Source organism: Ahaetulla prasina, chromosome 1, assembly GCF_028640845.1.
Source record: "Ahaetulla prasina isolate Xishuangbanna chromosome 1, ASM2864084v1, whole genome shotgun sequence".
In the NCBI taxonomy this organism is placed as follows: Eukaryota; Metazoa; Chordata; class Lepidosauria; order Squamata; family Colubridae; genus Ahaetulla; species Ahaetulla prasina.
Window position 1 is genome coordinate 96,616,927 of NC_080539.1, and position 20,340 is coordinate 96,637,266.

The 20,340-nt window shown below is 39.1% G+C and overlaps 2 protein-coding genes and 1 long non-coding RNA gene across 7 annotated transcripts in view; 2 read left to right on the plus strand and 1 right to left on the minus strand.

Moving 5' to 3' along the window:
- The window catches only part of RMND1 (required for meiotic nuclear division 1 homolog), a 27,615-nt gene extending 25,044 nt beyond the window's left edge, over positions 1-2,571 (plus strand). For 3 of the 4 annotated variants that reach the window (XM_058169512.1, XM_058169504.1, XM_058169521.1), the window contains one exon: positions 1,893-2,571. In XM_058169512.1, coding sequence (XP_058025495.1) covers positions 1,893-1,925 — 33 coding nt within the window. In that variant the 3' untranslated portion in view covers positions 1,926-2,571. The remainder of the gene's footprint in view (positions 1-1,892) is intronic. The other variant, XR_009153495.1, reaches the window with a different exon arrangement.
- Positions 1,864-10,504, minus strand: LOC131191423 (uncharacterized). The gene is made up of 2 exons (XR_009153496.1): positions 10,407-10,504; positions 1,864-7,221 (listed from the first exon to the last, which is right to left on the minus strand). It is a non-coding gene; the product is annotated as an uncharacterized LOC131191423 (long non-coding RNA).
- Positions 10,338-19,149, plus strand: ZBTB2 (zinc finger and BTB domain containing 2). 2 transcript variants are annotated; one of them, XM_058169484.1, is made up of 4 exons: positions 10,338-10,416; positions 10,502-11,269; positions 13,489-13,671; positions 16,260-19,149. In XM_058169484.1, exons 3-4 carry the CDS (start codon positions 13,499-13,501, stop codon positions 17,617-17,619), a joined length of 1,533 nt encoding a protein of 510 aa, XP_058025467.1. In that variant the 5' UTR covers positions 10,338-10,416; positions 10,502-11,269; positions 13,489-13,498; the 3' UTR covers positions 17,620-19,149. The 2 variants fall into 2 exon arrangements, with proteins under 2 accessions (XP_058025467.1, XP_058025476.1); XM_058169493.1 differs by lacking the exons at positions 10,338-10,416; positions 10,502-11,269 and adding an exon at positions 12,861-12,996.
- The last annotated feature ends 1,191 nt before the right edge of the window (positions 19,150-20,340 follow it).

Genomic DNA, 20,340 nt, shown 5'->3' on the forward strand with positions numbered 1-20,340 from the left:
TACAATGGCAACTTCCTCCTCCGTTGTCATTTGAGTCATGTATACTTTATTAGATATTACTTGTTCAGCAAAGGCCTAAAAATTCTGTCCTCCAGTCTTGAAATTCTTCCTAATTTTGTCTCAACATTGTGTAAATGTTTTGTCTCAACATTGTGTAGGAGCAAGGATTATAGGTTATATCTGAATATCTACTCTATTGAATTGGTGACTAGATTTTAAGTATATTATCATCCCATGTCATTCGCTCACTGTCACCACTCCAAGCTCACAATCTTTCTGGATAATATTGTATCCATACTAGAGAGTATGAAGTTTACTCATGCTGCAGTACCCCAAATCATAGCAATGGCCTTGAGTTTCTCCAAATATATAATGCAAAGGGAAAGGATGAGAATGGATTGAATACGTGAGGAATAATCATAGTAATTATGTTTAATTAATAACATTTATCTTTTGTTTCTGGTTCAACTGAAAGGCTAAATGCTGCTCTCTGGGGGGTAAAAAGCTGAAAATCCCTATCCTAATGCTAAACTCAACTAGTAGACTAATTATTAAAGCCTTTAGCAAGTACAATTTCTGAATACAGGCAAGAATAACTACCCATCCCCCAAAAATAATTTCATATGCAGGCAGACAAGGTGGATAGACAAAAGGGAATAATAGAAAAACTAAATCTCGCCTATCCAGGCCTTCCTAGCAGCAAATGACATCAAAGGCGGCTACTGAAGAACAAATAAATCTGTTCTGGAGGAGGTGGCACTACTACACAGCTCTGGTGTGCAACAGAGTTCTCCTATACTTGGGACTCTAGCTCAAAGAGCAGGTGTCTGTTGCAGCTAGAACAGCCTTTGCATAACTTTGTGGTATGCACAAACTGTGCCCTTTCCTGAATTGTGAGGCCATGCCCTCAATCATTTGTATGTCATTTGGATTATTGCAATGTATTGTACATGGGGCTATCTTTGAATAGTATTTGGAATCTACAATTGATCCAGAATGTAGCAGTGCAATTTTGGAAGCTTCTAAGTGGCATATGTAACATGAGTTAACATAAGTTGCATTGGATGCTGATGTGCTTCCGGGTCCAATTCAAGATATTGGTTATTTAAAGTCTTTAAAGCTCTCCATGGCATGGGTCCAGGATATCTGAGAAATCTTTTCCCAATGGGATCACCCCACTCCTCCTCCTGGCAGGAGGCTACTGCAGATCCCATTAGCCAAGGAATTTTGCCTGTTGGAGTCCAGGAGATTATCCTTTTTTGCCACATACCCCCCATACTTTGGAACTTCTTGCCATCAGAGAGATCTTCCGTCTCTCTTCTGGCATAGGCACCCCAAAGGAAAAGCCATAGGCTGGAAGTGGTTGGTGCAGTTACAGAGAAGGCACCATTGCTGCTCCACTTGAAATCTGTCATGTTTTATTACATTGTAAACCATCCAGTCGCCTCAAACCATGAGATTGCTGACACATAAATTTAATAAATAATAAATTCCCTGGTTACTATTATAAATTAAATAGTCCTGTCCAAGGTGCCAAATAGTTAAAAAGTTTGGAAGGGCTGGATTTCAAAACAATACAGGGAAAAGAAATCTAAATTTAATAAACTTGCAAAAGTGTCTTCGTTCAGGTCTCCACGCATCTTACAACTCTTCTCTTTTCTATAGCCCGTCCCCATTTATTCCTATTCCATGATCACTGTGTAGAATTCAGTATTCATTTTGCTGTTTTGGGGTTTCCCTCACTTCCCCTCCTCCCACTCCCCAAATCTTGTGCTTCTGGTTTGGAGGTTACTGATCCCTGATGCCTTGGCATAGAGCACTTTGCGCGACACCATAAATAGAAAACAGACAAATAAGCACGTAAACTAGCAAAATTCTGTTTTATGTTGCAGGTCATGTTTGAACTCGGAAGAGTGTTTTTCTGATACCAGGAGTACATTGCAACAGACATTTTACAAGACTAGTCGCTATCTGAGCAACAGGTTTATTGGACTTCAACTTTGTCCATTTTGGAAAGTGAGCAAATGCCATGATAAATTTATGGACATTTGCTACAAAATGTTGGAGAGTCACTGCATTTAATTTCATATTTCATCAGTTACTTTGTTTTCGTGGAATTCATAGTGTAAAAACATTATGAGGCTGGTTCTCTCTGATGGATGCAGATTATCTGTTGCATTACATGAAAAGGGTATATACAGTATGTACATTAAGCACTTTTCTGTATATAAGCTGTACATTTTTTTACAATACATTCAATAGAATTAAGAAAAATATGTATATAATATGCCATTATGTATATGGGGAGCCAATGCGTAGAAAACCTAATCCTTATTGTACATTTATGAAGGAAGAAAATTAAAAATTCTCTTCAGCTAAAACAGTAATTTTCTTTGGAACTGCTTAATCACAAAGATTTTATAAATTCAGACAAGTTTCTTCAAGAAGCAAGAGAAGTTTAATCAAAGCAATCTCTTTTGACTGTATTGCCTTAGATTTTCCTTAGTAACCATTATGGATGTATGAACACCAACTGAAAAGCTGTGAAATAAAATAAATGATTGTAAGAAATGCATTAATTTATTTGAAGCAAAATTAAGGTCTCTCAAATCTGAAACTAGATACATCAGAAAACTCATGAAAGCTTTAACTTTGTACCCAGAATCTGGTTCTCAAATAACTTTCCAAAATGTATCATGAATGATAACAGTTGTCAAATTTTAACGTTTTTAAAAGAGGTTTGCCTTTTAGTTTTAGAAAATGGGAAGAATTTTTGTAATTGAACCTATTGTTGAAATTTTATGATGGGACACAGAAAATATACTGATAGCTCTGTTCATAATTTTGTTTTTAAAATAAAAAGCCCAAAGTATTTGTGAGGAACGTACATTTTATCATTTGAATGAGTTCTCAATTTTTTCAACTTTGCATCAATTCTCTAACATGTCCTCAGTAACAATGACACCACACATTATATACAGTAATAGCATACTTGCAATTCTTGAGACAGTGGTGCTTAAACATTTGTGAACCTTTTTCTATTTTTAATATTTTTACATCAATACGATCTAAAATGTGATACTATTCACATCCTAAAACTAGAGAGTCCAATTAAGCAGTCAATATACTTGATCATGTATTGACCATGATCCAAAGCTACGTGTGTGACAAAAAATATACAAACCTATCGGATTATTAGTTCCTTTGAAGGGGAAATTAATCAGATATTTCAGTCAATGAGATGATAAGGTCTTGCCTAACAAAATTCTGGGTATTCTTATCAAAGTCCGTCTTCACAGCATAGTACAGTGATGGCGAACCTTTTCTGCAGAGTGCTGAAAAGGGAGTGTGGGCTCGTCTGGGCCGCAACCCAGAAAAGGAGCTGCCCAGGGGGAATGCACACCCCCGAAAATGAACTTCTGGTTTCCGGTGCACACATGCGTGTGACCAGGTCTTCCAGTTTCCTGCGTGAACATGCACACCGGCCAGCTGGTCGTCATACGCACATGTGTGCCAGAAACCCGAGGAATGGGTGACGCCACACATGCCAGGCAACATGGTTTCACATGCCACTTTGGGTACATGTGCCATAGGTTCACCATCTTAGGCATAGTATATGAAAGTGTCATGAGTTGAACAAGAGATTTCTGGGGACTTCCAAAAAAGTTAATACTCACCAGGCTGGAAAATATTACATACCATAATTATTTCCAAAGAATTTGGATTCCCCGAGTCCACTGTTAGGTAGACTGTGTACAAATGGAGACAATTCAGCACCTGTTATCCTTCCCAGGAGAAGTTGACCAACCAAGGTCACACCAACAGCCAAGCATGTAATATTCTAGGAAGTCTCAAAGAATCCCACAGTAACAGCTATGGAACTAAAGACCAGTTCATCAAGCAGGGAAGCCCACCAATATCTTTTGAGTTGAAGCTGTTTGATAAGGAAGAATAGTTAAAATTCCTCCAAGCCAACGTGCAGGGTTCATCAATTATTATCAGAAATGTTTAATACCAGTGATTGCACCTAATATTCAGCAACACCAATTACTGAAATTAAAGGTTCACTTTTTTCATCCACAAATAAGTATTTTTGGATCAAACATTAGAACAAGTCTAATGTTTTTGATTCATTTGTTTAATTGAGGTCATATTTATGCAGAAATATTAAATTTAGAAGGGTTCACAAACTTTTAAACCCACTTTAAACTGTTAAACAGTTGAAATGAAATAAAAGTATATAAATCTGGGAAGCAGATATTCAATTCATCATTCTTATCAAAATTGTGTCAAACCTTTTCCATTGCTTTAGTATACAGGTAGTCCTTGACTTACAACAGTTCATTTAGTGACCAAAGTTACAATAGCACTGAAAAAAGTGACTTACAACCATTTTTCACTTATGACCATTGCAGTATTTCAATGGTCACATGATCAAAGTCCAGGTGGTTGGCAACTGACTCATATTTATGGCAGGTGCAGTATCCCAGAGGCATATGATCACTTTTTGTGACCTGATAAGCAAAGTTAATGGGGAAGGAAGATTCACTTAATAGCCATTTACTAACTTTAACAACTGCAGTGATTCACTTAATAACTGGTAAGAAAAGTCATAAAATGGGACAAAATTCACTTAAATGCCTCACTAAGCAATAGAAATGTTGGGGTCACAAGTTGAGGGCTACCTTTATTTACACAATTTCATTAACAATTTGTGGCATTCAAATTTTGCAAAGGTAACAAGAAACAATGATTATTAAATATTGCATGAGGAAAAGAGAAAAGCCTCTTTGTTTCTGCTACAGTATCCTGCTGCAGTTGGGTTAAATAAAGTCTGAAAAATGCAATCTTCATAAATATAGCAAGTTGTTTCAGAATGCATTTCAATTTGTAAATAACACAGTATTATCTTATTCAGAAGTATCACATAATGCTGGACAAAACATTAGCAAAGCCTCACAGACTGGCTGATATTCATCTCTGGCAGCTCAACAATTAGTATAGCTAGTTTGTGAAAATTAATAGTAAGGTTACTAGTTTGTATGGAATGTATTTGAGAAAATCACTGACTCATCCTCTTAAATGTAAAATGGAGTGAAGAGTTACTTTCATTTCCCTACTGGAAACTTAAGTATTACCCTTCCTTTACATTTTCTAAATATTAGCAGTTGTTTTGTGGTGACACACCTTTTTAGGATCTCATCTGCCCCATTTCACAAACTTGACTGTGATTCCGTAACTCAGCTGTTTCAGTATGACCTTAGTAGTACACTGGAAATGATTTAATTCAGAAAAGCATTCAATAATATTCCTCTTGCGAGTCTAAAGAAGATGGCTATGCTATGCTATATTACATGGATACAGAACTGGTTGAACTGTTCTGGTAATCCTTGACTTACGACCACAATTGTACCTAAAATTTCTGTTGCCAAGTGAGACATTTATTGAGTTTGCCCCATTTTATGATCTTTCTTGCCACAATTGTTAAATGAATCACAGCAGTTACGTTGGTAAAATGGTTGTTAAATGAATCTGGCTTCCCCATTGACTTGTTAGCTTACAAAAGATGATCACATAACCCCAGGATACTGCAACCATCGTGAGTCAGTTGCCAAGCATCTGAATTTTGATCATGTGACCATTGGGATGTTGCAACAGTTAAGTGAGAAAAACGTGGTCATAAGTCACTTTTTTCAGTACATTACAACTTTAAATGGTCACTAAATGACCTGTTGTAAATTGAGGACTATATTCAATAAATGTACATCAATGAACAGCAAACTGGACATGTTAAAACATATCATGAGGTTCTATTCAACTCTGTGCTGTTTTAACGTGAGGCGTTAAAAATGATTATCAAATTCGAAGATGACAAAGTTGGGGGTTGGTAAACACCATACAGAACAGTATCAAGATTCAAAAGGATTTTGTCAAGCTGGAACAATGGAACAAATCAGCCAAGATGAATTGCAACAGCAAATACATGATCCTGTATCTCTATTATAGGAAATCAAAGTAGTAGAAAAATCAAATGTAAAGCCATGGGATGGGAGAAACCATACTGAACATACACCGCTGTTGTGAAATCTAAATGCTTGAAGCATTACAATCCAAATATGGAACCGTGTGATACATGGACAAAAACTAAAAAATGAATCACAGGCAATAGCAACACGGATGAGACTCCCGTTATGTTCTGTCCCCTCCCAGCCTCAGCCACGCGAGCTGGCTAAACGAGCCAGTAATTGAGTTCACGGCTGCTATCAGTCCTGGCAGGGGATCTGCAGCTGCCTGCCAAAGTCTCCCTTTTATCTTGGAGTTGCCAGGCAACCAGGAAGTCAGCAGTCCAGGCTGAATGTTCTCAGCTCACTTCTCCCCGAGTCAAATAGTTCAGCTCAATTTTTGCTCGTCACGGAGCAGAAGAGCAGCCAGTGCTGCCTTTATACTCTGTGGGGTGTGGCTCCATGACTCAGCACTTCCTAGGCCTGCCCACCCCTGCTTCTGTTGTTCCCGCCTCTCCTGCCTACAAAACCTAGGGTCCAGCCAGGCCTGATTGCCATCAGCCGGGTCTGGAGGCGTGGCCTGGGAGGGGGAAGTCAGAGGACGGAGGCCTCGTTATCTCCTCCACCTGGCCTGCCTCTGGCTCCTGGAGCTGAGCCAGGGAAGCTGATGCTCCAGAGGTAAATCCTGATGGCCCTTCCCCCTCACTTTCCAAATCACTTTCTGGTAGGGGGCCCGGCTCTGGGGGCGCAGACACAACATGTTAATGTATGGCACCCAGTTCTTTGCGCATTTTAGGAAGCATATTAACAAACTGAAGAATGCTCAAAAATAATGGACCTGGAAAGAAAAACTTGCTAAAAACAATTGGAAGTGTTGGGTATGATCAGGCTGTGACTGTTAAAAGACACAACAGCAGTTACCAAGTATATAAAGGGTGATAATGCAAAACTCGGGGCAGTGTTATTCAAAGTTGTTCCAGAAGACAAGATAAGCAGCAATGGGGTTAAATTACAAGGCCATAAATTTTGGGCAGCAAGGGAAAAAATCCTGATAAAAATAAACAATGGAAAAGACTATCTGGGGAGGTGGTCAATCTTCAGGAAAAATACTTAAACAGCAGCTGGGTTGCCATCTGTCAGGATGCTGCAGTAATGGATCCATGCTCCAGGCAGCCGATTGGATAAGGAGATCTTCACAGTCCCCTTCAATTTGTATGTTCTATTATTTAGAGTAAAAGCACTAAGAATATTAGATACTTATACTGAATATATGAACAAAATGAAGCACACTAATATCATTTACCTATTCAATTCTGCACTGGAAAAATTTCCAATACCTTTCCTGAAAAATGAATTTCGCTAGTTTACATAATTAACAAATATGCATGTAAATTTGGTTATTTGAAATTAGCACTTTTGGAAAATGGGCAAAAAATACATGGGGACAGCACATTTATGCCCAAATAGAATAAAAGCAAATACTATTATAATTAGTGGCAAAAATGAGATTAAATTTGAATACTTATAATTTATTAGAAAGGTCCAAATCCAGCCAAAACCTTATTTAAATTAATGAGATCAGTTTTTGCAACTAGTGTATAGTGCCTCGTTATTAGGAAGCAACTTTCACTTCAAAAATGAACTACTGTACTATTTACTGCTCAGCTAATTGGAGGGAATCCAACACCTTACCAAGCATCTGAGTAAACAATTACTGAGATAGTACAAGCTTTGAACTAAGGAGCAGAACACTCCTAATGCATTTCAGCCTAGAAATATTTCCTCCCCTTCCTTTTCTTCAATAACCTAACTTGCCGATAGGATTTGTTTTTATTTAACAATTAGGAGCCAGAAATCCTCGATCAACAAATACTAATCAGTTCTGCCAACCCTGGTTTACAAAAGATAGTATATGTTTAGTATAGCAAGAGCTCCCCACAAAACCTGGATAAAACAGTTACAATAAACCTGGATAAAACACACAATAAAAGGCAATTCAGATACTGATTTATTTTTACATTTGATAGGTAAAAAACTTATCCGGGAAGGTATTTTATGACTCAGTACAAAAGAGCAGTATGTAACTCACTGTTTAAAAAAGTTTAAATCACTGTTCAAATTTAACTGTTAATGCAGATTTAAATTTTAATGCAAACCTAAAAGTTTAATGTTACATACAAATATTAATCCTAATTAAAATGCAGTCCTCTGCTAGTAATATAGCAGTAGATTTACTATACTAGATCAACAGTTCATAAGCATTGGTTTATGCTTAAATGCTCACAAGCAGGGAACAAAGCTATGAGTTTTCATCAGATCACTGGTTTTACACAGCACACTAAGCTAAAATGTTGGGCCAATTTATAGCTCGGACTATACAAACCCAGGCAATTCAGTGAATCACCAATACAAATGATACACCAATGGCACCACCTGGAGGTATATAGGTAGTCCTCCTATAATGACTGTAACTGGCACCAACAGTAAGTAAAGTGAAACTGCAAGTGTGTTTATGATCTTACTTCAGCTTTCCTTTGCTTTACAGACCTGCAAAGGTCATAAATGCAAAGATTGGTTGCAAGGATACTTTTTCGTCATTGTCATAATTGCAAACAGGCAGTTACTAGACAAGAACTACTGTGGTGATGATGATGATCATGTAATCCATGTCTGACTACTGTACTACTTTTCAATACAAAGGTTTTTCTTTCACTAAATAAAATCTACCACTACTAACTTATTTCAAAAGCTTTCAATTGCCCCTTTTAAGAAACTGGGTTGCTTCTTGTATTAACATAAAATTTTATTTGGGATCCAATTATCAATCACTGAACTTCCATGATGGAGTCTGTGGGAGCCAGTAAACTGAAATTGAATCCTTGGAATGCTATGTAGATTTCTTTGCAAAGAAAGTATCCAACCCGATTTAGATGGCTTGCACTCTTCAAAGCATAAGATGGTGATTCTAAAATCCAGTTTATTAGCAGAGATCTTAATAAATTAAGCTGTACATTTCATTAACTGCACCATATCCTTTCCTAGACCAAGACCACCAAACTGGATTCATGCACTCTAAAAGCAATATATGATTAATTATTGTAATATAAGTTTTTATTGTCCTGGAGAAATTAGCTCTGGTCATTATTTTGCTCTGGTAACGTATTTTATTTATATTGTTTTAAACTGAAAGATCCACACTGAAATGGAAAATGGAGGGCTAGGAAAAAGCTGTTAATAGAGGTTAAAACTGTAAACCAAAAATTAAGCTTAAACACACATTTGTAACTAAACACAAATTTTTACCCGTATCTGAATCTTAATTACACAAAATACTAAAAACTCAGTGCATAAGTCAGAGTGAAGTATTATTTAAACTTTCATAGACCCTCTATATTTGTAATGAAATCAGTAGTACCGATCCAGGGAAAATCATGTAGATCTGTAAATCTGAGACTAAATTTCAATAATTCATTCTTCCCTCTTTTTTTTTAGTTCTTTGCTTGTAACTGATAAAAGACAACTACCTGAAACAAAAATTAAACACATAATATTGGATATATACAACTTTTTCAAGAGAACCTTTTTCCAACTTTAAAGTTACAGGTTCCCACCAGGAAATCCAGATCAGATAAACAAACAAACCAATAAGGTTTGTGTTAATGTTTACTAAGAAATTAAGTCTTAACTCTTACACATGCTAACCTCACTGTAACTTACTAAACTCAAAAGGACTAATTTCTGAGCAGTGTGTGTAGAATCATATGCAAATCTTTCAATATAATTAAATATGAAAGGGAAGACCCGATTACATATCTGTAAAGTAAATAGAACAAAAAATGAAGTGTGATCTCCACAGCCTAGAAAAAAACAGAAATAGCTGCTTAAACAATAACAGAAAGCAACTGACAGAAATCAAAGCAAGTTCAGAGATTTAGAAAGGCTTGGAATAAATTCCCCACTTTTCTTCTGGGAAAGGACATCAAACTACTCCAGGACCACAATCCTATTCATATTATTGAACCTTATTAAACTAAAGGAGAGACTTTCTTGAGAAAACCTAATAAAAATTGCTACTGCATACATTATTTTTAATTTCAGAGTTCTTTTACTTTGGTGCAGTTCACTCCATTAACACATCAAACTTATCACTTTGCTTAGGGTTCAGGTTTTTAATAAATTGAATTCCAGCAGTTTTATGTATTTCATATTTCCTACTATGTAACCATACAATAATACTATTTATTTCAGGCTACAGGATTACTGCTATCCATCAAAGAAATAAGTTCACCAGCTAAAAGCATTCAATTCTGCACTTACAAATCTAAACCTATTAATTGAATATTATTCTTCCCACTAAAGCAGGAGATAAATGTATTGAGCTTCCTAAAAAAAATGATTTCTCACCATAAGTCAGGTACTGCTGAAAGAGATAAGCTTCAGATAAGTTTACTAAGTTCAAATTCATGTTATTTGACCATGTTATTCTCACCATAAGTCAGGTACTGCTGAAAGAGATAAGCTTCAGATAAGTTTACTAAGTTCAAATTCATGTTATTTGACCTCTGCACCAAGAAGTGGGATTTAGTATTAAACTACTTAAATGCACACTTTAGAAACACTCGGATGCCAATCGTTTTTTAAAGTTGTCATAAAGAGCCAAAATCAAGCTAAGGGCCACCCGCAGACGGTTAAAATGATCCCTCTCCCTTCTTTTCTAACCGAAGTCCACCTTAGTTAAATTCTGGCCATCACTTCTCTCCCACCTGTATCAGAGCAACGGAAGGCAGGAAAAAAAAAAAAAAATTAATAGGGAGAACGGGGGGCTAAGCTTTAAAAGAACCAAAGCGCCCAGAACGGGCCCCTTTCCGTCGCCCCCGCAAGTACTACTACGGCCGCCAAAGCGAGGCGGCCGCGGCGGCTCGGCTCAGCCCAGCCGGTGAGGCCTACGTCCCGCTCACTGCAAGCGGCGCGCGCCAATAGGCGAAGCCAAGCCAGCCAAGCAGGCGGCGAAGGAGGAAAGCGGGGGAGGGGAGGCTCCTGCTGCTGTTGCCGCCACAGCGCTCGTCGCCGCCTCCCCCCCCCGTCTCTCCCCGGCGGGGGCTCCTCGCTACAGCCTCTCTGCTCCGCTCTCGGTCATGTGACCCTAACGTAACCGGACAGGAAAAGCCGCCGCCGCCGCGCTGACTCCGTTGTTGGCGCTGCTGCTGCTGCTGCTGCTGGGCTGGCGGAGACCGCGGGCCCCCCCCCTCCCCGAAAGCGCGAGCCAGGTGAGTGCCGCCTGATCCCCCTCCCTCACACACATACTCATCCTCCGAGAAGGCGCGGGAGAGGGGCGGGTGGCCGGGAAGGAAAGCGGGGAAGGGGGCGCGTGGCGGCGGCGAGGCCCCTTGCTCTTCCCCCCCCCACCCCCGCCATCTCCTTTCCCACCATTGTACTGGCGGTCGAGTAGGCCAGGTTCAGACCCGGAGGAAAGGCAGGAGGCTCTCCGGGCCCTGAGGGGGGGGCTTTCCCAGCCGAGACCCCGAAATGGCGCCGGTGGAGGCGGCTGCCTCGGGGAGGAGACGGAGAGGTCTCCCGGTTAAGGCTGCTAAAGAAACTCCTGCCCTGGCAGAGCCCGGTCTGATCCGGGCTTGGCTTGGCCCTGAACGCCCTCGCCGAGCTGGGTAGCGGCCTTTTCCCTTTTTTCTCTCACCCGCGGCGGCAGCAGCCCGGCCTAGCAGGAAGGGGGAGGGGCAGGCGCCGAGGCAGCCGCGCGGAGCGGGAAAGGGAGGGAGGGAGGCAGAGAGAGAGAGAGAGGAAAGGAGGGGGGGTGAGGGTGGGCGGCTCCGTCTGCGTCTCCTCAGCAGCCTAGGCGGCCCTGGCGACAGCGGCGGTTCCCGTCTCTCGCGCGCCTAGGCGCCCCAGCTCGCTCGCTCGCGCTGCTTACGTCGTCTCGCGCCGCCGTCCGTACGCCGCCCCGCCGCCTCCGTGCGTTGCGTGTGCGCGCACGCGGCGGCTTCGCGTCGCCTGCGCAGGGGAGAAGGCGGGGCCGTGGCGCGCGCTTGGCCTCGCTGCCTTGCCCCTTTTGCTCCTCAGGCAGCCAATAGAAAATGCCGGCGGGTTGTCACAGTGTGATTCACGGCAGGGGCAGGGGGTGGGGGTTGGTTTTGAAGGAAGCTTGCGGTCCTCCACCGCTGTAGGCTGCTGTTTGCCCGCCCCCTTGGCGTCTGCGAGGGTTTGCTGCCTCCTGAGTGGCCTTTTATTGCAGGCGCTTGGCGAGAAGTTCCTCTCTCCAAAGGGAGGGCCAAGCCTCTCGGAAGAGGTTCTGCCTTTTTTCCTGGGGCGGAAGACGCTTTTGAATTTTGATCCCACCCTTCTTCTGGACTCTTGCTTTTTTTCTGGGCAGGGAAGCAGTGATGCTCTCACAATTATCCTTGTCGCCTTTATTTAATGTTAGATACTGCCTATAAATTCGAAAATTATGAATTTACGTGAGGTCCAGAAAACAGACGTGTTTGATTTTATTTTTAATTTAACCTCAAATGAATGCTGTGATTTTTATCTAAGTCATTTTTCCCGTTTGCTGCAAGTTTTCCTGAACAGTTGACTGAATTTGCTGTGCAAAGCATTCATTACAGAAACAAAATATAAAACTAAATAGAAAAACAGTTGAAAAACTAATCGAGAGAGTAGAACTTAGATATAGCTATACTCAGGACTCCTACAAATATTCCCAAATATTTCAAAATGTTGTGAAGGATCAAGACTTTTAGAATCACATTGGGTTTAATTCTCTTGATCCTATGCAGCATTTCCAAATATACATATTTTAATATTGTAAAACTATGCATGTATATTCTAACACAAATCAAAACCTTCATTTATTTGCTCTCAAGTTTTTAACTCTTGTATTTCAACCTGTCTACAAACTGAAGTATTATGAATGCGATGGCTTTAAATAAATTTGATTTTTTTAGTTGTCTGGAATATATATTGATACATTGCTGGCAAACAGGTAATGAGCATTGTTGTGCTAATTATTATGTTATCTATTTTTGCTTTTATTTCCTTTGTTGATTTTAATTCTATAGATAGTCCTCAATTGATTGAAATTTGAATGCTTGACAGCTCATTCATATTTACAACCACAACATGCACTTTCTTTAACTGCCACCACCATCTTTGCCCCTTTGGCCCCTGTGCATCAAAGTTACACTGCCACCTCCTATCTCCAGCTGATCTTTGCCTCTTCTTCCTGCCTCTGCTGCTGAGGCTCCCCCAACCAGAGCAGCTATTGGCCCTCCAATAGCATGGGTTTACTGATGGAAATTCTAGTCCCAGTTTGGGTTATTAAGTGCTTATATGTTTCTTGCTCATTCACAATAGGTAAAAAAGTAGGTGGTTATAAAAAGCAGATAAATACATGTGAATTGTGCCCTTCCAAATTCACATTCTTGGGGCATATCTTGAAAGAAATATGTTTTCATGAATATTTTCTACTTTACAGATTTTAAAAGATGGATTTGGCCAACCATGGACTTATTCTTCTACAGCAGCTTAATGCTCAGAGGGAGTTTGGTTTCCTGTGTGACTGCACAGTTGCTATTGGTGATGTGTACTTTAAGGCACACAAATCCGTCCTTGCCTCTTTTTCAAACTACTTCAAGATGTTGTTTGTTCATCAAAGCAGGTACTGTATATATTGTCAAACATTAAGTTAGTATAGAGTTACTTTATCTACCTCAATAAGTAACATGCAGTGCAGCCTGCACATCATTTAAGACAATTAGAATTTAAGCCTTGCTAACTTCATTGGTACCTGATTTATGACCCAGGTTCAGCCACTGTAATCCTGAAGAGGTTCTTTTGGTGTAAATTACAATTTCCTAAATAGCAGGAAACCAAGGGTTAATGAGGGGTAGTCCCTGCCCATCCATCCCAGGAAGAACCTAGCTTTCTCTTTATACTGGCCATATGAGAAGCTTTGTTTGTCCTTTCCAGTCAGATAGTGAGTGTTCAAAGGCAACACTATGTGGAATCAGCCAAGAGAATTTAGGACTCTGAATTGCTATTCAAAGAAGATAATTAGGAAGGGCAGATCAGTGTGGCCTGAGGTGGATACTGATTTCAAAATGGGCTTGAATTGTTTGCCATCTGCATTTCATCCTCTTAAATAGTAAACCTGAGGCTTAGTCTACTTTTTGGTTTACTTCTTATGAATCACTTTAAGTAGTAATCATTGTCTGAAATGGAATAAAAGCATGGGATATAAAAAATATTTAATCATTGTCTTTATTCACAGCAGTTGAGATTACAAATATTTGTGATAAGCTGAATAGATTTATATGGTACATTTTGTTCTTTTATAGATCAGTATTCTTCATCTTAAATCTTTACTATTAGAAGATTAAGAAACTGTTCCATTTGCTTTGCTTATTCCTGTCAACTGAAAGTTTTGAGTTCTTCAAGAAGTCATTAATGTTTGATTTTTTAAATGAGCTGTTAACATACTTCTATAGTCCATGCAAATCAAGTTATAGATTCTACAATATCTGCATAGGTTCTGCTGCTAAATATAAATTTGCTGAAAAATTGGCTGTAGAAACTCAGATCCTCATTATTAAGGCATTTAATAGCTAATCTGTTTCAGAGATATTTTCTTGCCAGATTCCTCAGTGCTTTCAAATGGCAGTGCTTCTAATGTATGCAAAAAGTATGTGAGATATTCAGAGAAGTATCTGCCTTGAAAATAGCTCAAATTGAGCTGAAGAGAAGAGAAAGAGAATAGAATTTTTTATTGACCAAGTGTGATTGGACACACAGGGAATTTGTCTTGGTGCATATGCTCTCAGTGTACATAAAAGAAAAGATAGCACAGTCAAAACATTAGGGATTGACCATAAAATATTTTATGATATTTTGTATTATGCCAAAATGCTTTGTGATAATTTGTATGTCATAAAATGTTTTATAAAATTTCCAAAATTCAATTTCATGTGAGTCATCAGTCCAAGATTTTGAACACATTCTGTAAGTTAGCCAATTTGAGATACCTTGGCTCAAAAAGTTTTGCCCTACTCTTTTACCCAGTTAAAGATTACAGACACAAGAGTTTAAGTAGTACATGGATATATTCTGAGAATGGAACACCTCAGCTGATTCCTAAGCAATCATGTAAAGTGGCAAAAATAAATCCCAATTGTCAAAATATAGAAAGTTTTGTGTTTCATTTTTGATGCTTAAGTATTTATGTGGTACTATAAACTACTGTATTCATTTGTATTTCCTGAACCAAATAACATTTATTTAAAATCAGTATGAGTTACGTTATTTCTTTAAAACCGACTTTGTACAAATTGTCTTTTATTCCTTCACATTGAGATCTGAAGGGACCGCAAAAGCAGCCCTAAGTTGTATTATAAACAAGTATTGCCATAAATAAACAATATTCTTTAAGTGATTACCTTTAAAATTGTAGAACCTTCCTATGCCTAATTACTCAGAAGAAAACCACTGAGGTTAGTGAGACTTGCAGGTAGTCCTTGACTAATGGCCAGTTGCTTAGCGACTATTCGAAATTACAATGGACTCCCAAGACCTGGATTTGAAGTTCTGATATCCAGGAGCCCCCGCTGTATCAAGTGGCTGCATTTTGGGCATGTAGCAACCAGCCCCATTTATTGCTGTTTGCAGTGCTGTGTGGTCACATGACTGATTTTCCCGGAGATTGGCATTTAATTCCAACTTCTGGCAAAACCCGCCCCATAACCAACAATGGGTTCAGGCTAACACTGCCCAAATCATAAAATCTGGTCTGGTCACATGGTGACACACTTTATGACCAATACAACTCACAACTCAAATTGTGGGCTCAGTTATGGTCATAAGTTGAGGACTACCTGCAACTTCCTTATCAGTATGTATTAAATGGATGGATGCCTCACAAATTGCATGTGATCCTCTGTTGGAAGACCTGGGGGAAGCTCCCAAACACTCTACCAACTTCATATTACTTAACCGCCCATCTCCCTCATTGTTTGCCAATGTTGATGCTGCAAAAGTATTCCTGTATTTAAGTGGCTGCAGAAATGTAGTGACAGCAAGCAATATGCAGAGGGAGGAAACTTCTGTGGAAAAGCCTATACTTTTTGAGCCGTAAAGTCTGATCATTCCTGATGTATAGGGGATATACTGCTGCCTTGAGTAAATACTATAATACATCTTTAGATATTTTTCCCTCCTTTTTCTTCATTAATAGTGTAATTTCTTTTTTTGCAGTGAATGTGTCCGCTTGAAGGCAGCTGACATACAACCAGATATTTTCAGTTACCTCTTGCATTTAATGTACACTGGAAAGATGGCACCTCAGCTCATAGATCCTGTTCGACTCGAGCAAGGGATAAAATTCTTGCATGCATACCCGTTGATCCAGGAGGCCAGCCTTGCCAGCCAAGGAAACTTTGCACACCCAGAGCAAGTTTTCCCATTGGCATCATCATTATACGGTATTCAAATTGCAGATCATCAAGCAAGAAATCCCACAAAGGCAGTGACAGCACCTGACAAGCCTTTGCGAGAAGCACGGTCCCAGCTCTCAAGAGTGAACCAAGAACAGGTGCATGAACCCTCCCAAATATCCCAGATACCACCACCAAGTTTGCCTCAAGTGCCCCCAACAAATATAGCTCCCCCTGACCCACTGCAATCTTCACTGTCTCCTGAGTTGGTATCAGCTCCATCTCATCCTTCACCTGGAGATGAAACCAACATGGAAGCCTCTTCCTCAGATGATCAAACTGCCTCTCTCACAATAGCGCATATCAAGCCAAGCATTATGAAAAAAAATGGAAGCTTTCCCAAATACTATGCCTGTCACCTGTGTGGTCGACGTTTCAATTTGCGAAGTAGCTTGCGTGAGCATCTCCAAATTCACACAGGAGTGCCCTTCACATCCAACCAGCACGGGGAAAGTAGCATTCCCTTGTCCCTGTGTAATAATGCTCCTGAAAAAGATGCTATGGAAGCGACTGAAGCCGGAATGATCAGTGACAGTGAGCTGCAGCAGGTCTCAGATTCACCCATAATTGATGGGCAGCAGCAAGCAGAAACCCCCCCGCCCTCGGATATTGCTGATATTGACAATTTGGAGCAAGCAGATCAAGAAAGAGAAGTGAAAAGGCGGAAGTATGAATGCTCCATTTGTGGACGCAAGTTCATTCAGAAAAGCCACTGGAGAGAGCACATGTATATACATACCGGCAAGCCTTTCAAGTGCAGTACTTGTGACAAAAGTTTCTGCCGGGCCAATCAAGCTGCTAGGCATGTATGTCTCAACCAAAGCATGGACACCTACACTGTGGTGGACAAGCAGACTCTGGAGCTCTGTACATTTGAGGAAGGCAACCAGATGGACAACATGTTAGTACAGACCAACAAACCCTATAAGTGCAACTTGTGTGACAAGACGTTCTCCACGCCTAGCGAAGTTGTCAAACATTCTTGCCAAAGTCAGAACTCGGTCTTTACTTTAGAAGAGGAAAGATCCATTCTGCTAAGTGGAGATGCTGAAACTACAGAGAGTGATCATTCAGTTTTAGACTCTATCAAAAAAGAACAGGAAGCAGTATTGTTAGACTGATCGTGAAACTTGGGTTTTGTTTTTTTGTAACAACAGGTTATGTTTGTTTATTCATATTTTTTATTAAACTTATCTTCCTCCCTCATCCCCCCACCATAACTTCACTGACATGAAAGGAAGTCTGGCCCTTTTCCCAGCCTAACGTTAATAAAGGGTATTATATCTATTAATTTTAATGATAAGAAAGAAAATATGTAAGAGTAATTCTTTATCTTGGAAACTATGCTACAGTGATAAACGGCTCAATGACAGGACTGTAAACAATTCGGAAGATTGTTTAATTATATGCTTGTATGCACTGAGAAGGTGAGAAGAAAACTCTTGGTCAAGTTTCAATTGTTTATTCTCAAACCTGATTACTTGTTAGAGGAAGATTAGTTAAGCAAATTGAATTACTAAATGAAATACCTATAGTTATGCCTATTAGTCATTTCAGAAACTCCTTTAATAGAAGCAATCCATTTTTTTTAACCTACACAATTTTTGACAAATGTTTACATCAGCTCAGTCCACTGATATTATGTCCATTCACTAAGAATAAGAATATGATCCTAAGCATAGTTGAGTTGGCGGTAGATCCTATCCAAGGCACTCAAACTACTAAGCAAAATGTGCTTAGGATCATATTTCATTAAAATAGCAGTAATAATGTGATGGCAATCATTTTATATGCATAATGTGTGTGCCTGTGTGCGTGCACAAGTGTATATACTTCAGACATGTATGTACCGCATGCACCCTTTTCAAATTGATTACTTTTTTGAACAACTGAACGGTTTTTAATATCAGTAAAAATACACTTTTTAGAAGCGTATTTAAATTACACCGACCATATGACTATTTATATCTCATTGAACGGAAACAAATAATGTTGAAATTTATTATTGCTCAAAACCTGAAGGAAGTGAATTAGAAGAACTCCACAAAGTAGTCTTTGTACCCAACTCCCTATGGGAGTAACAGTTTTCAGCCTGTTTTTGAGATACAGAAAAAAAGAAAAACAATCAAAGCAATTGTCTGAATTCACCTGATTAATATGTGAAAATTAAGAGAAAGGGAAGCTGATCTTATTTTTTAATTACTAGCATCATTTTATAACACAACAAAATAGAAGAATGACCAAATTATATCATGGTTGGTTTTCAGGTTAAAGGGGAACTTTGAGTGGCATCCTCTCTGTTCTTTGTATTACATTTTCTTAGTTCCAGTTTGGCAAAATAGGCAACAAATAAAGGGCACACATTGTACAGTCACTTTTGCTATGGACAGTCTATTCACCATTCAAAATCAGGTTGTTGATTTTTATCTTTAATATATAAATATATGGATATTCTCCAATAGCCTAAAAAAACCCTAAATTGACAAGTGTTTTCTAAAATCCCACTGAAATGCAGGCAAGTATTTTGATGGGGGAGAAAGGGGAGCAGATATTGCTCTACTCTTGTATACATGTTTTGTTTAAGTATCATCTTTTTTGTGTCTAGATATGTTCTCCAGTTTGTAAGTTTTTATACTTTTATTTCACAGAATAAAAATGGTATAAAAAATAATTTTAATTTTTGTCAAGTCAGAATGATTTATTGTATTTCATATGGTACAGACCTTTGACCTAAGGATTTCCAACATAGCCAAAAAGAGGTATCTTGCACTGGTAGCTAATTCTGTGCTGAAGGAGGATTCGCAATCGGCGCTGGAGAAGCAAACCTTGTGCATCTCAGGAGCACTACACAATTGGATGTATAACCCAATAGGGTTGCGCTATGTGCCAGATCTTAAATGTGCTTGTGCCAGATCTTAAAATTATATTTCTGCAATTCATTTGGAAATTTAATTCTAATGGCATATAAAATGCAGCTGCCCTACCATGTGGCAATAAGAGTGGTCAATAGAAAAGTATGCAATATGTTAGCAGGGTTCAGTTTACTTCTTAAATAAATGGAACTATTTCACTTCCACTCAACGCCATCAAATCATTGCATCTGCATAGGTTGAGGACAAACAACACTTAGTACTCCATATACCGTGAGCCAGCAACTTCCATGATCTTCACCTTATTTATACTGATTAGAATGTATCTGGAATTGAAGTACTTCATACAGAAGGCCATAAATGACCCATTCCCTTCTGGGAACGGTTGTTCAGAAATGTGATGAGTGGAATTCTCAGTGGCCCACAAATTCGCACCAAAAATACAGTAGCTCTCTTAGCAGAGAATTGCATTGCACCTTAATATATTTGATGAGATCAGGTTTTGTGGTAACGACTTGTTCCTAGATGATTATTGTAATCAAGTAATTCTGGTTTTACTCAATTCATTCAATAAAGGTGTCTAAGATAGACAAAATCTCTTGAAATTATCAGTAGTGGAAAGATTAAAAATGCAGCAGACTGAAATGCATTTTATTCGTAACTAGCAGAGTAAAACTCAATATCTTAACATCTGGCCTAATTGTCTTTATGGTTTACATTAGCCAATATTTTCAGTGGCTTCCCTTTTTACAGCAGTAGGAGTCAGTCTGAGGACATACTAGAAGAAATCTGAGATTTCTCTAGCCTTTGAAAGCAAGATCAAAATGAAAAAGTTAGAATTTGGTGAAATTTTTTGCTGAAGATCTTGGGGTAGGTGGATGGATGGTAGGTATTTGTCTTGCAATAATGGATACAGGAAATACAGTAAAAAAATACAAGAAAAATATAGAAATTCTCAATTTACTGCTAAAT